This window comes from Taeniopygia guttata, chromosome 5, assembly GCF_048771995.1.
Source record: "Taeniopygia guttata chromosome 5, bTaeGut7.mat, whole genome shotgun sequence".
NCBI lineage: Eukaryota > Metazoa > Chordata > Aves > Passeriformes > Estrildidae > Taeniopygia > Taeniopygia guttata.
Window position 1 is genome coordinate 52,828,230 of NC_133030.1, and position 16,729 is coordinate 52,844,958.

The 16,729-nt window shown below is 36.6% G+C and overlaps 1 protein-coding gene across 13 annotated transcripts in view; it reads left to right on the plus strand.

The window, feature by feature from the left end:
* The window catches only part of EML1 (EMAP like 1), a 121,245-nt gene that overhangs the window by 62,501 nt on the left and 42,015 nt on the right, over positions 1-16,729 (plus strand). For 12 of the 13 annotated variants that reach the window (XM_032748878.3, XM_030274973.4, XM_030274970.4 and 9 more), the window contains exons 2-3: positions 7,973-8,155; positions 13,346-13,478. In XM_032748878.3, coding sequence (XP_032604769.1) covers positions 7,973-8,155; positions 13,346-13,478 — 316 coding nt within the window. Of the gene's footprint in view, positions 1-7,972; positions 8,156-11,054; positions 11,118-13,345; positions 13,479-16,729 lie in introns of all 13 variants that reach the window. The other variant, XM_072930404.1, reaches the window with a different exon arrangement.

Sequence of the window (16,729 nt, forward strand, 5' to 3'; positions counted from 1 at the left end):
AGAAAAAAATTTGGCTTGTAATGCATTACGGGCTAACATCGGTAACTTTTAAAAGGTGTTTTAAATCAGTTTTCTTGCCTTTTGAATCTCTCCTGACTGCAAGTAAAAGTATATCTTTCATATGATTTTATGCATATAGCATAGTTGAAGAATCAAATGGAGACATCCAGTTTCTTACAGCAGCGACAAGGTGCTAAACACTATAAAGTTGCTAGGAGAAACTTTTTTTGTTAACTGATGTGTGGTGTTTATTTGCATGCAGTTTAAAGTATATTTAGGAGAAGCAAATCTCTTCTGAATTGGTTCTTTTTGTCTAGCAGTGCTAAACAAAAGATGAAGGTTTTTTTACCTTACATCATGTGATGAATTTGCATTCATTCCTTCCTAGCTGTTAGAGGACTTGGACATTGAGCCCTAGCTGTGACATGGAGATGGAGAGTCATTGGAGATGTTCTCCCATGTTCCAACGATCTATTTTTCTTCTCTTGTTTTAAGGATGTGATACAGGCACATTCTCAGCATATCACTGAGACTATAAGATGCTAAAACACAGCCCAGCTATTCTGCCCTGATACCTTAATTACCTTACTGGTTCCTTCATTAGTAAGTTCTTGTTAGGCTGCATCTTCAGTTTCTTAATTCCAGGCAGGTGCCATGGAGTCACTTCCTTTTCAAACTACTATCCTTGCATTAATATTATGCTACAGAATATCTTTACTCTCCTGGTTTGTTTGCAATGCTGGGGTTTGGGGTTTTTTTTCCAATGGTATGGGCTGATCCCATCATAATGTTGAGGAATCATAACCAACTAAAATATTTTCTCTAGACTTCTGTGTTCAGTGGAGCCAGAACAGTAGCTCTGAACTGTTAAAGCATTTATGTTGATAGACCTCTTCTGAATAAAATTTCTCTAATTTATTGATGTGTCAAAAATTTCTTCCATCTTCTTCTTAAGTGCTATTGGGGAAGATAATTTTTAACTGGTTGATTTCCAAGTAGAAGCTTATTTACCATCTGCTTGGGAAAAAATAGTAAACTGCTGGCTATAGCTTGACAGCTACAGGCAGGTCAAGGGCACATGCTTATAATTTTGCTGCACTGATTCCTAACTAATTAGCCACGAGGAGCTTTCTGAAAATGTTCTGTTATGATCATTTTCTTCTTTCCCATTTTGTTAATGAATGCAGTGCTCCCAGCTGTGAGGCTCTGAGTGATGATTGCTATTATGGATTTATGGATTTATCCTTTCAAATTCCACCTCTAATTTTAGGAAATTATATTCTCTGTCTTTAAGTTTCTAGTGGTAAAACTGTAAAAGGACAAGTTATTCCTCAGTGAGTGTTGCAAAATACAGTAATAAGATTTTATAAGTACTGGGTTGTGATAGCTAGTTGTATTAGAGGAGGGAAAATACTGTTCACAAAAAAACCCATCTGTAGTCCATATTAGTTGACAAAAATATTTGGGGTTGTTTTTGTTTTTGTTTTTGTTTTTTTGTGGTTTTTTTTGTTTGTTTGTTTGGGTTTTTTTTTGTTTTTTTTTGGTTTTTTTTTGTGGTTTAGAAGTGATATGTTCTCACAAGATGATGTTTTAGTGCTACGGCAGCTCCCAGCACATCCAGAGTAGGGCATTAGGCAGATGTGTGGGATAGAGTTTTCTTCCTATTTCCTCCTACACATACATATCTTGTGAGGACATGGAAAAACTAATCTGGGCTGTTCAGCTTACTTAATGTGAGATGTACCTGATTGTACCCAACTAGGGCATCTCCTTGCATTGCTAATCACTCTTAAGAACATGCATTAGAATACAGAATGAACTGAAAAGTTGTCCTACCTGTTCAAAAATGGTATGTGTGTACACATACATAAGCTTATAGATAGGCATTTTCCTGTAGCAATTGGGTTTAAATATTAGATATGATTTCTTGTTCCTCATAATCAAAATTTTCCACCTCAAAAAGTAGATATGATGCTTAAACTTTAATCCTATTATATACACACTTATAGCAAAATACAGTTAGAGGATTGGACATTCAGCCAGCAAGCAGTTTTGATTTCCAAAACTTCACATAAAGCAACAATGTTTACAGTTTTACCTGTAGTTAAAAATATTCTGCCTGTTTTTTTTCCCTAACCACACAAAGTAACAAGATTAAATAGGATAACATTATATTGGGCTTTAAATCCACTTGCTTCTCACAGTGGATACTCTAATCTGGCAAACCAGTCTAGCATGTACCAGACTTTATGATAAGCTGTTGCCCATATGTGTTGTCATTGTCCCCAGGAGACAAGCCTGGAGGACTGCTGCTGTGTTTCAGGTATGGTACAATGTTTTGCATTAGAAAAGTGAGCAGAGGAAAGATATTTAGTCTGTGAAATACTGTTGACATTAATCTTTTAAACAAAGCAGCTTGGCGTGGTGTTGTCAAAGGAAATTAAACCTGCTGTTTTATTTTCCCATTGTTCCCTTGCACAGAGGCTCTGGTCTGCGAATGACCACTGACATTATGCCACAGAAACTGATACAAGGAGAATACTTGGTACTTTCCCATGTTGCTTCAAAACCTGGCAACAGTGTTGTGGCTGCATTCCCCTGTTTCTGTGCTACAGTGAATTGCTTGTTTCATTCTGAGAGAAGTTGGATGACTGTCTCTCTTCCCAGTTTTTTTTTCTCTCGGTTGCTGTCAACTCAGAAATACTGTTTCTATCAAATAGCTTGTCTGCCTGACTTCTGTGACCCAGACTCAAAGATGCATGAAATGAACCAAATAGGGAGGACAGGATTTGGAAGGTGTAGGAGATGCCTGCCACAGAGGGATGTTTTTCTGATCTCTTAGAATTTCATGTTAAACATATGGTATCAAGAGAGGTGAAACAGAGAGGTCATTTGAAAGTTAGTGGTAGTGTTACTCCCAGGATGCTTGAAGAAAGTAGTTGAAGTATCTCAGTTACTTCATGAGGTCTCAGTGATGATGTGGGCAGGAAAAGTGGAATTTGCCAATGGTATGCTGAGTGACATGTGCCACATCTGACAGCTTTGCAGTTAGTGGAGTGTAAAAACCATGGGCTTTTAGGGGTGGAAAAATGTTTCTGGAAGTGTAGGATCTTCAGTGCTCTTAATTGCTTGCTAGTTTGCTGGGTCAAATTCAGGCTATGGATCTCCTGATCTGCAGGACTGTGCTTTTTTTTGTTTGCTTATTTTTTTGTAACTACTGTTTTCAACTTTCTGTCATTTGATGGCATGGCTTCCTCAACAGTTGCTGTGTTCTACCATAGAGTTAGCTGCATGCTGAGGGTGGAGAATTCCGTTCTGTCCATGTACAGTTTCATAAGGCTGTAGTAGTGGCCCTGAAGTGCATAGCTATTTCCAAGGAATGTAAATACTTGTACCAACTGATTTCAGGACAAGTACAGAACATAATACACTTAATGAAATCTCTCAGTGACAGAAAGTATTCCTACCAGTCAAGCTCAGTTCAGGCTTGCTGGCACAATCTATGTGTTTATGCTAGAAGAAGAGCTGCTCTGTATGTGTGTGATGCTGCCTTCTCACTGCCATCCCTTGCCATGTTTTCTGCCATGTGGGTTATCTTTAGTTTTTGCCAAAGACCACTGCTGGCATTTGCTGTCCTCAGAAGGCTTGCATTTTCTTTCCTGATGTCCTGCAGAGTGTCTAAACACAAGGACAACTCTGCAAAGACTTTGAGATGCCACTTGCAAAATGTATTACAAAAAAATTGTGTAGCAAATACAGTTGCAATCATTTTTGGAAGTACTTCATGTACAGTTTTATCCTGTTAATTGATGCTCCAAATATGCCATGTAGATTGAATAAACTCAAATTTGTTTGCCAGACTTTTGAGAGTCGGTAGCTAATATTTCCACTTCATGGTCAACTGCTGGGGTCTGAGCTGGACCAGATAGCCTCAAAATTAATGCCTGCATAATGCAAAGATGGAATGTGTTTAATAAAGTAGTTCTTCTCGGGTGGGGGGGAGGGGGGAGAGAATGCCAAGTCCTATTTTAATTATTTCATACTCGTTAACACACAAGTAAGATTTAGGTTTTTCAGAAGGTTTAGGTTTTTCTATAGAAGAATCTATAGAAAACAGAATGCATCTAATAGACTTCCTTCTAACTAATGGTGTAAGTATGTAAATATTAGCCTACATACAGTGAAATAGTATTGAAATCACTCTTGTAAACAGTGTGTATGTCCTGTTGTTGGCTTTGCTTCAGCTGTTTCTTCACATTTGGCTAAGCTCAAGTAATAAATTGCAGTAAAGCTGGAATACACTCTGGAAGCAGATTAATCATTTGACTCAGTATTGTTTTTTAGTTTGCCATGAGAAATCTTTCCAATCTATGAGATCATGGATTAGCTGGTTGGACAATTTAGAGAGGCATGTAGTACATTCCCTTTTTTTGCTGCCTTCCCTTTGAAACTTGTAGAATCTCAGTAAAGTAAAAATGATTAATGACTCTTTTTTCCAAGTTTTACCACAAATGCCCATTGCGATGAAAAATGAAGCATCTGAATTGATACTTCCTTGTTTTATCTAATTTTGGACATTGTAGGTGACATTTATCTCATGAGATGTAGCTTAACTACCCATTGCAGGTGGGCAGGAATCTTTAAGGTCCCTTCCCACCAAAACCATTCTATGAGTTATGTGTTTGAGACAATGATTTAGACTTGTCTTAAAATTGGTGAAAAAAAGTGAACTCTGTAGAAAGTGACTCACTTCGGGTTTCTAAAAACATATTGCATAAATTCACTGTAAAGTCCTTTTTCTTCCCCTTGATGAAAAAAGGTAACAATTAATTCTGTTGTGCTGTTGATGCTACCCGTGTACGTGGTGTGATGTCTGGTTGACTTCTCCCATCCATGGGAAGGGATGGTAGTGACTGATAAAAAGATCTGATACTTGAAAGCAATTTGTCTGGATTGGCAGTCTCCTTCAAATGCCTTTCCAAATTTCATTACAAATGTGTGCTAAAATGTCCTTTGCTGTGAGGATGAGAGATGTACTGCAGAGGCAGGTCACTAATTAGGCTAACAATACTACTCTTCCTTGTGTGGACACAGTAGGTGACATCTGCAGTAAAATTTTAGTTGTTGTACTGTTAGTTTATAGCTGTAATTGTTGTTTTTTCTTTTTCCTCTTCTGATACTGTACCATTTCACTTATTTGGCTGTGTTGAAGGTGCAACTTATTGCTCAACATACTGGGATGTAATGATCTCAATGGCAAGAACATTCCACTCTCAACTTGCATAACAAACAGGTTATGCTTATTTTATAATTGAACTTTGCATTCTTTATAAAATGTAGTTTTGTTGTATTCTGTGTCTCTTTTCTAGCTTACTTGTATATGCATGCAAAGAGGAGGTAAATTGAGATAATACTGGACTGTAAGAAATCTTGTCTCCAGCTGCAATCTTACTGAAAGCTGTTACATTTTTTTTCCTGCATCCTTGGAAGGGAACTTCACCCAGTGAAGAAACCACCACAAAAACCAGACAAGCTGTACGTTACAGCAAGGATGAGGGTTATGTTGCCAAGACCCCACAAGAATGATGATAGTGGAAGATACAGATGTTGTGTCCAAGAAAGAGTTTGCTGGGGCCTGTCGGTCAGTGAGGGTGTGAGGGTAAGAGTCACAGTAACAGATGGGGGAAGGGGGGAGAAGGGAGAGGACTGTACATCCTAATAGTTATTAGTGGGAGTGATTTCTTACAGGACTGTAAATAAACCAGTGCCACTGATTTACCATTTGAAGATTAATGTCTGGGCAAAATTACTGTTTCTACACACTTAAAAATTAGTGAAATGGATACTTCAAGGAGGATGTTTTCTTTGTAGCAAGGGTAGATAATTTCAACATCAACTGATTTTCCCCTGGGTTTCCTTTACTGCCCTGGTTTTGGGATTTGGCTATTTATTGTTGGCTGAATTCAGAGGAAAACTATTCCTGATGATACTGAATCTGGCAGAATGGCTGAAGTTTGAATTTGGCTTGTATTGGTTAAATCAAGCTTTTGATTTGGTTGCCTATTGTCCAGTATGCTAATCCATGTTATTTCCAGCTGAGTTAAAGTGTAAAGTCATTAGAGCAGCATGGGGCTTTTGTTTGTAGAGGAAAGGTTAAGTTCTGCAGGCAGCTCTTACTGCTGCCAGCATAGCTGCTAATCTGAGTTTGGGAACTAATTACCTGTAATTGCTACAGGACAGAGTCCTGTATTGAGTAGAAGTCTGATTAGGCCAAAGTTTGGAAAGCTTTGTCATGGGGAAAGTTTTTTAACATTTTTCAGGAACTTGAGTTCTGATTTAGTTTATTCAGAACCAGATACTTGCATGAGTATTATATTCAGCCTAATAACATCACCCAATCCTAATGGTGATATTTTAAATAAGGTCTGAAAATCCTAAAATAGAATTAACAAGCATTTTAAACTGTAATAGTCTGTAGCTATTTATGGACTGTCAATATTGTTACATTATTTTTGAGTTGTTTCTAATTCAGCTTTTGATAACCACAGATAGCTATTGGGGGTGTAAGAGATGAGGAAGTCAAAATTGTTCTGATGAACATATTAATGCCATTTTTTCCCTAGGTGCTTATGATTAAAAGTTTGTATGCATTAGTATTTTTGGATATGCTTTTAGATGTGCTCAGAAACAATTGTTATCCTTTTTTAAACACTTAACTTTGTTTTAAAATTCAAGAGGAGTTATTATTATACACAAACCATTTAACTTCTGTATTGCACCCTTTTACAAAAAAAAGTGGAACACTGGTTTGGAATGAGGAGATTAAGAGCACAAGAAATGAAAATGAATACCACCATCTTCACAAAGAGAGCTCAGCTTTAACAGAAGAAATGCAGGCTGCAGACTTGCATTGGGAATGAGGGAGAAATCAATTATGCTTGCAAATAGTAGCATAAATATAAATTTTTGCTACAGTATGACTTATTAAGTCATGAGTTGAAAGCTATAATCCTTGACTAAGATTAGTTGCAATCATCCAGTAAGTTAGTATTTAACCTTTTTTTTAGGTTTCAAAGCCTAGTTAAATAAAACTTTGCAATTCTCTTTAAAAACTGCACATTATTTCCCTATTTGATACTGACTTTGATGTCTTTGATGTTGCTTTCTTCTTTCTTCTCCTAACTTAATATTGTAATAAGAGACAGTGTTTCTATGTGATAGGAACAAAAGTGCTCATTTAGGAAAAGTATTCCTATTACTAGTTTTGAGTGGAAAGAATGTGTAGTCCTCATCATGGATTTGCAGTCTTGAAGCTTCTATGGTTTACTTCCAAATAATGGGTGAATTGTATCAAAGTAATGACCCTTTTAATAATTTACAGACTTAGACTATAGTTACTGAGTAATTCTGAAATTATTTGGGGTTTTATTTCAGTTACAGGGAATGTTCTCAAAGCTGCTGGTATAAACTAGGGGTTAGCAGATTGGGTCAGTACCTGTTCTTCAACCTGTGTATGGTAGCTTGAGAAAGTGTAAGCCTATCTGTTACTTATGTATTTGTAATGTATCTCTATGACCTATGTGAGACAGAAAACTCTGGAAGGGTGTGTAGCATATCAGAAAATGTAGCTCTCTACGGGATTGCCCAGCAGCATCAGAATTTTGCATTGGGCAGAACAGGAAAGGGTGGTGATTGATCACTGCAGTTCTGACATGCAAATAATTGGTAGTGGAATCCAAATAACAACTAGCCCTGAAGCCAAGCTCATCATAACATCTTACTAAAATATGTATCTTTTATTTATTTATTTTTATTTCCATCTCTTCCTTTTGGTCACTTTAAAACTTTCTTCCTCAAGCAGTCATCAGGTCTGAGAAAAACCTTGTTTTTACCTGCAGCCGATTGTGTAAGGTATTTCTGGATGGCTGTCCATTATTGATAATGCATTTTCTTTTCCTGCTGCTTTGTTTAGATGACAGTGCCTCTGCTGCCAGCAGTATGGAGGTCACAGACCGCATTGCCTCTCTGGAGCAGCGTGTCCAGATGCAGGAAGATGACATCCAGCTGCTCAAATCTGCCCTTGCTGATGTGGTCCGACGCTTGAATATTACAGAGGAGCAGCAGGCCATGCAGAACAAGAAAGGACCTACCAAAGGTTTGCATTTCAGACAGATGTAATATAGATAGTGCAGTTCAATAAGTGTTGCATATGTATTAAAATAGGTTATTCATTAGATCTTGAAATATTCAAAATAAACAAATCAAACTCTAAATAAAATACATTTGAAATTCAAGCTGTTAAAAAGAATACATAGAAACCCAGATGGTTAAATCTGTGAGCCTTTACAGTTTACATAAAGCAGCAAAGCATTTGCATTTTCTTAATGCTTAATCCACAAATTACATTTAACCATTGCTACCACTTCCTTACTTCTGATCAAGGTATTTTATAAACTCTTTAGGGGAGGCATTGTCTTCTGTGGGTGAAATTCCTAATAGGCTGGGGCTTTTTGGTCCTAAAAAAATGAATTAAACGTAAGTAAAAGTTAATTAAAATTTAATTTAAAATGTCTTAAGTGTTTATGGATCGTACAGACATAAGGCAGAGCTCTAAGCTAGCACAGAGTTGACATGACTAAGGAGATGGCACAACACCAGCTGCTCAGCTACGAAAGAAAGGTAGAGCTGTGGTTGTTGCCTGACCATGTTCCAGAGCAGCAGAGCCAGCAAGGTACAAGGTGTGACAGATGTCACTGCTTGGCAGAATTCTGTGCTGTGCCCACATGCCACAGTGTGCTCTCCTGTGGCTCCTGCTCTGCCGGAATGGGTTTTTCTGTGCACAATTCAGAAAACCTGGATCTGGACATCCAGCATTTCACAGGAGTAAAGGTTTATTAGAACTCAACCAATGTGATTTACTGTAATATGTGAGGCTGCAGAGGCCTCACAAGGTATTTTAGGATGGTCTTAGGAGTAAGAGTGGTGGCAACCTAGATGTGGAAAGAATGTACCAACTTCACAGGCGCTCTGTTGTCTAACTTCAGTAGTTGTTTCTTTTGGGGTCCTGGTATGTATTAATATTAATTAAAACCTTATTTTGCATGAGAATTATGTTACCTATTTATGGATTCATAATTTTCTCAGTTTAAAGTTAGGACTTTCTTTCGTCTTGGTTATATATTTGTGACCCTGCAACAAATACTTAGTTCTAGTAATTGATTTAACAGACTAGGTAGGAACTACTTAATTTGGTGAACTGAGATGTCATGTTTATTACAAAGTTTTGTGTCAGGAGATGAGGAAAGCTGAAAGGGACAGAAATACAGACCCAAATAATGGTTGTGTCTCATGCTAGCTATCAGATGGAATAGGCACAAAATATCTGTGATCTTGTCTTTATGTTCTCTTCCCTTTCTGTTGTAATCTCCTTATTTTGTCTTTGTTTTATTGAGAAAAAATTTAAAAATATCTGATAAGTTAAATGTTACTAAAGATAGCCTCCACTGTGATAAAATGTTCCATCAAATCTGGTTTTACAAGGAATTAAGAGGCTTCATGTTGCCTGCAAAATAGATATTATCTGATGCATGGAGGAAATAAAGTCTAGTAATTATCACTGAGTTTTAACCAAATCTGTTCTTCATGCCTGCTGGCTTTACTTAGCAAAATACAACCAGATTTGCATGGATTCTGTGGGCAGAGTTGAACTGTAAATCAGGAGAGCTTTTCTTGGTCATGGCAGACCATTAGAGCCATAGTTCAATGTACATTGAAGAAAAGCTGCTGTAAGCCTATCCCCCTGTCTTTTATGACTGGTCTTGTAGGGATTTGTTTGTTTGTTTGTGAGGTTTTTGTGTATGTGTGTGGTTTGGAGTTTTCTTTTTCAATGTATGTATTGCATGCCTGGTTCTTAATGTGTGTGTGAAATTACAGTGTAAGACTTTTTACTGTAATAATGCAAATAGAGGACTAAAATTGTCCATTGCTCTTCCATTGCAAATTACCGGAATTAGTCCTGGTATTTGCCAACAAAACCCACCTAATTTCTGGAGAAAAATGGTACTGTGACTGTTTATGTAAAGAACTTTCACTTTGCTGTACATCAGCTGTATCATTTACTGTATGGTCAACCTTATTAAACATGAATTATAAACATGAAAGAGAATCTGAAGTACTCGGACCACTTGCTTTTTTTCCATCTGTTTTGTCAAATATGATCTATTTCACATAATCACCTATTATTCCTTTGTAGGCACAACTACTTTATAAAAAGTTGTATGCATTTATTTAGCATAAGACTAATTTTTGTTTGGAATAGCATTATGAAGCCTTCTGATGGATACTCTTAGGAGAGGGGCTTTGTTAAGCATGGGAGGAGCTGGAGTGGTGGCTTCTCATGCCCCTTGGGCTGCATGGACTGAACCTGGGTTTATTTTCTTTATATTGTTAATGACTAATTCCACATCTGGAATTTTTAAAAGTGGTATTCGATCCCACAGAGTGTCACAGAAGTTGTGTCCATGCAAACTGGGGTTTGAAGCATACTGGATGCTGCTGTTATCATTTGATCTATAGATGAAGTAGATCAGGATTAAGTGTGTGTGTATTGGGGGAGGTCTGTGCCTTTGGAAAAACAGGGTCCCCTCAGTACTGTATAAAGTCTGGAACAAGAATCTTCATGGGACAAATGCCTTTATTTTTTCTGAGTACTTCAGATTTGAAATTAATTTAAAGATATCAAGTTCCAGCCTTTCAAATCTATAATGGAAAAATCTTGAGCTTGTTTTCAGTCTTTGTGCTCTTGAGCTAAGCAGCTTAAAAGCAGCATACATCATGGAAAGGGAGCAGCTTATCTTGTCCATTTGTGGAGCTCCTTCCCTAATGGTGTTTTGAGTTTTCTTTAGTTGTTTGTGTTTTTTCCCTTTCCTTATTTAATTCTGCTTCTTGGTGGAGTTTCAATATGGCTTCCTGCCTTTGTTTTACTTGTGTTTGTTGTTCTTTCCTTTTGCAATTATTGGTTTGTTTGTAAACTTAACAGCCCTATTAATTCATAGATCAGAGTATGATTAAAAAAGCTGCTGCTGAGGCTGATAAACTTGTCAGTCCTGCTACCACAGGTAAGACCTTGAAGCACCAGAACTTCCAAAATAAACATTACTGACAAAGCAGTGTGTTACTGACTTCTAACAGCCGTGACATGTTTGGGATTGTGTGACTGTGATGCCAGTTACCACTGGTGTGAACTAGCTGTTGTAAGTAAAACTAAATAGCTCCTGAGTAAACAGTGGATTTATTGAATAATATACAGTTGTTCTGTATGTTGTGCAAGAGTTTCATGGTGTTGCTTTCTACACTAGCTGACCATTTAAATCTCTATTTCCAGAAGTGTGGGTTGTGGATTGGTGCTGGATCTGAAGCAAAATTTCTGTTAAAGGTTGCAGGGTTTTTCCTGGCTGCTGCTAGTTTTGATTTCATAAAGTTAGGAGTGTAAACAGACTCAAGCTAGCTCACTCCAGCTACTCTTTAGTAGGCATTCTTTTTAAATAACTACAAATAAGGAAAATACTTTAATATAATTTTTTTAAAATTTCAATTACTTTTCTAATTTGTATTCTCAAATTCATTAAAGTTTTGTGAACTACAGAAAGATTGCCAGGAGATAGGTCCAAAACTTCTTGACTGTAGCTACCTGTGATTCTGTAAAATGCAACAGAAATCAATTTTATGCATATGGATTAATTGCAACAGTGCAGCAATTAGGAAACAAGCAGCAGAGCTTCCAGCACAAAACTGTAAAAAGAAATTAATATACCAAAAAATTAATAAAGGAGAAGTAAATAGAATTATATCTGAATTCATTAATAAAAAAATAAATAGAGGCTTGGGAAGCCAAGTAAACTTCAGATGTTTTGTATAAGCTCTAAAGGCAGCTTTAGTCACTTAAAACAGATCATGGAAGGCAGGGCTGGAAGGCACCCTCAGTGAGCATAGAGAAAATTTTTTTTATCTCCTTTGTTGGCTTTCTTTCCTGTCATCCTTCAGTCTTCTAAGCCAAATAAGCCTCATTCCTTCAGTATTTCCCTTATAGGTTGTTTTCTAAATTTTTCTCCTCTGAACAAATAAATGACAAATACGTAACGAGTAAGTGTGCATTCTAACACAGTTTCAGGAGAAAGTTTGTCTTGCAAGTTGTCTCTAGTATACTGTATGTAGTGACAGTCTTCTGAAGTCACAGTTTTTCACATCTATCTTTTTATTCAGTATATGAAAACTTAGGGTGAACAAGTCAATAAATGCTTGCTGTCAGTGCTACAATAAGATGTTGTTACAATATCACCTATAACTATATACAATTGGTACTGTTTTAGTTTAGCCTTTTAGTCCTTTTATCCTTGGCAGTCTTTTTTGAAGAACATTTCATAGGTATTCTCCCTGCCATCCTCTCCAAGTTCGATGAAATTTTATGTTGCTAAAGCGACTTGTTACTGCTGCCTTCTCTCAGATGGTGTTTCTCTGAATCCAGAGGCTTTTGGCATCTTTACAATGGCTTGTAATACAAAGTCCTGTCAAATTTCAAGTGATTCAAGGTTTTTTCTCTGCTGTAGAGAGAGCACTAGTCATGTTTGTGTCTGTGTTTCAAGGCTATGATCCACAGTAGTATTTGTGTTGGTACTCATTGCTTGCAGTTTTAAACACTGTTTTTGCAACTAATTTCTAACTACTTGAATTGGACTTTTCGTTATTCTAATGTTAATTACAGCTATGACACATAGATCCTTTTTTTTTGTGCCAACATTTGATCAGAAGAATGTAGGTAGATAATATCAGCTTCACTCTTCTGATTTCAGTAGCTTTTTCTGAATAAAGGGTACAAATTCCTTCTGTCAAACATAAGCCCACATTCCATGAAAAAAAGACCTTTTAGGGGGAGTAGAAATTTCTTAATAGATAATTTGCTTGTGGAAAACCTCCAACAAGACTGAGGGATGAAGAGCAGGAGTTTCTGGGATGACAATTTGCCTTCATTTCTTGCACTCCTCTGGATGCTATCCAGGTGGGCAAGAGGCTGATGCTCCTTTGACAGAGCAGGATTGGTTTTGTGCTTACAACTAAGCTCATTTATCTAGGACAGAGTTTTTACTTGATAGGACTATTATTATTATGAATAATAATAATTTTTAGAAATTCCTCAATATTAAAACCCTCATCTATGCTGAATTTGGCCATAGTGACACAAAAATGGCATGTGACATGGAAAATTTAAAATATTTTAGTGTTGTTTGCTAAAGAAAAAACATAGAAAAGTAAATGAAGGCAATGATTTAATCTTGTGCTTGTTTTACAGCAAGACCACTGGTACAAACCCTGCCTTTAAGGACTACAGTTAACAATGGAACTGTATTACCAAAGAAACCAAGTGGCTCTTTACCTTCTCCATCAGGAACCAGAAAGGAGACTGTATCACCAGCAGCAAAAAGGTAGGCATCTATAAGAAACCTTACAACCATGGAATTGAAAACATGGTATAGCTCCTGTTTTAATCTTCTGGATATGTAGTTTTACTTACTTGCAAAGCAGCAGACTAAATATTTAGTTCGGAAAGAAAAGGAGATGGATTTCATTCTAAGAGGCTTTAAATTTATTCATTCTAATTACAATTAAGGTTATTATCATGAGTATTGAAAGAATGCACAATGCTTGGTCTTACTGGTTTGTGTACATTTCTTGCTTTTAAGAATTTAGCATAGGGATAATAAAGCATTTCTACTGTGCTGTTGACCACCATGATGTGAAAAGTGGTGCAAGAATTCTTTGAGTAGGTAGTAGAAAATATATAGACTGCAGAGAAACAGTGTTATCATTGCAAATCAGTATGTTATCTTTGGTGGCTTTCCCTCACTAACAAAATTATCATATAAACTGCATGCACAGGGTTAGCAGCATCTCAGGGAGGAGGCAAATTCTATGCCTAGCACATATTTATGCAAATGAAAACATCCATCTTTAGATATCTTATCATTAGCATGTATTAAGCCCTTTAAAAAATTACTGCTCTGTCCCAATTTGCTTTGTGTGTAGCTGTTTTAAAATATACTAAATGTTTTATACATCTGGGTTATAAGGAATGGAATGGATTGGGTGAAGCAAGTCCAAGTTATATGTGGCAGTTATTGTGGTGCTAATCTGCTGTGTGGTATGTGTGTAAAAGATCATAGTGTGGGGTGTGGGGTTTAGGTTGGGGGATTTTTTTGTACATTTCTTTTGTGTGTCTCCTCATCTTTTTGTAGTGATGATACTGTCAGCTCTGAGGGAGGGTGAATTGTAGAGATGAGAGCATTAACCTGCTAAGATCTGAGGTCTCTCTCTTAAAATTAATTTTTCCCCAAAGGGGAGATGGTGGCTAAGGATATGCCAGTTTTGGTTAATGTGTTCCAGGGGACTGATTTTCAAGAAACTCCAGGTTCTGTTTTTATAGAGAAAAGTTACATTGTGCACAATTAAATTTGGAAAATACCATATTTGTTTATGTCACAAAAATGAACTCCTGTGAGTTCTTAAGAGCTGGAGTTTGCTGCAGCTGTAGGCTTTGGCAGGCTGGTCTGAATCAGACCTTAACAGAAGAGAAAAAAAGTAAATACTGTCCAAACTTTCCCATTATTAAATTTGTGGAGGTTTGAAAATGGGTGAAAGAACTTCCCTTTTAGAAAAGGAGATGTAATTGTGTTTAAAAACAAGTCCTAATTAGTACATGTTGAATTTTAAAACACATTTGTTCTTCCCAAATTATTTTTTCTTAATAATTATAATAATTTCATTCTTCCTAATTAAGTTTCTGTTATAAAACATATGAGAGCACAGGCACTGGGAGACTTCACCTGTGTACAGAGTGTGTGATTCCTGAGTCTCTGTGCTCTGTCTCTGGGCTGCAGCATAGGATGTTCTGCCCCAGAGTAGGGTGGGTGAAGTGCAGGTCAGGGTCATACTCATGCCTTCTCTATTCTTGGAGGCCTTTATGGAAGTTCAGGTGTTTCATCTGGTATTGCCTGTAGGTATTATCCTAGCTTAGGATCCCTGTAGATAAGTGGCACCCTGTATTTCTTCCACCTGACCCATGTGCAGCCTGGATACCCAGAATGCCAGTGGGAAAGTCCTTACAGAGCATCCTTCGGGAGTATTTTTAGACTGTCTTAACGTGTAAGAAATTCTTCCACAGGCCACGTATTTAGTGTCCTTTTATTATGCTTTGTCCCTTCACATCGCTGAAGAAGCTAGGCTGAAGGTGCTTTAAATATGCAGCATGAAAATGTGTGTACAGTTTTGGAGAAGAAAAAAAAAAAATATGGACAGTTTTGCTGAACTAGGTGAGCACTTACTAAGAGTGCTCAGGAGGGTGGGATTGTTTCATGTCCTGAAAAAAGCAGTTGTAAGTTCAGATACTGTATAATTATTGCTTCCTTCAAATGCTCCAAAATTCTATATTGGTGTCTTTAACATGAAAATGTTCATTATTGTAACCTTTATTAAACTATATTAAAGCATTTTCCTATGCCTTGCCTATAAATGTACTTCAAGAGGAATAAAGTGGAGTGGCAAGAACCTCATCAATTAATTACTGTACAAAACATTTTTTGGTAAATTATTCTCTAATAATTTAACAATGAACCTTGAAATAACTGATCAGATTTCAGGGTTTTATACTAAATGATGTTCCACATATCCCGTATTCAAAGATGATACAGTAAGTGCTCCAAATATCTTTCTTGTATACACTCAAGTAGGATAATTCAATGTGCATCCTTAAGATTAATTCAATCACACTTTGTATTTATATTGGACCCTTTTACCTTCAGAAAATGCATGTGTTTATGCATAAAACAGTAATGGAATTACATCAGCAAAATCAAAGAGCTTTCTTTTTCAAGTGGTAGGACTTGTTTGTTTGTGTTAGAAGCTTCTCCCAGTTGCACAGTTTACAGATGGTGGGAAATTTCAAGCTATTTTTTACTTCTGATTTCTATTAAGCAATGCTCTTTTCTTATGAACTGCTTCTAGAACTGTGGCTAATTTGTAGTGTAGGTATTATTTAGTCCAAAATATGGTCATGTGACACACCAGCTGAAAATAATCTTAAGTGTTTATAGATGTTTTTAAATTTAATTTTGACGTGAACGCTTTTAATATTTTTCTATACAACACAGGTGCACAGTTGAAAACTTAGAATTTGAAAAATGAAAGTTAAAAACAACAGTAGGAAGGGAAATTTTTTTTTTTATGAGTCATCTTCTGAACTTTTGATCTGCTGTTGAGACTGACAAATATCTGCTACGATTGCAATAGTAAAAAATAGCATCTTCCATTTTTTTCTTATCTGTGACCATATATCCAAGATAAAGTGCAGGTGAATGGAGTCCTTCCCAAATGTTTTCCTGCCTTATGCAAAGAGGGTTTACAATCAAATATTTTCTGAGTCCTCTCTTCTCCTGTACTTAGCACTGTTTAGGTTAAGACTGTATGCTGTCCAATTGAAATGACATCAGTCTGTCCCTTGAAACAGTTTGTTGTGCATTATTTATGTAAATATATGCAAATAGTCTGCATGGGGAATAAGTGTACATCCATACATTCTCCGGCTTAGAGATAGAAGTATTTACTGATATGTCTGCAGACATAATCTTATTTCATACTGTATGAATTGTATTATATGTGTTGGTTAACTCATTTGAACCCA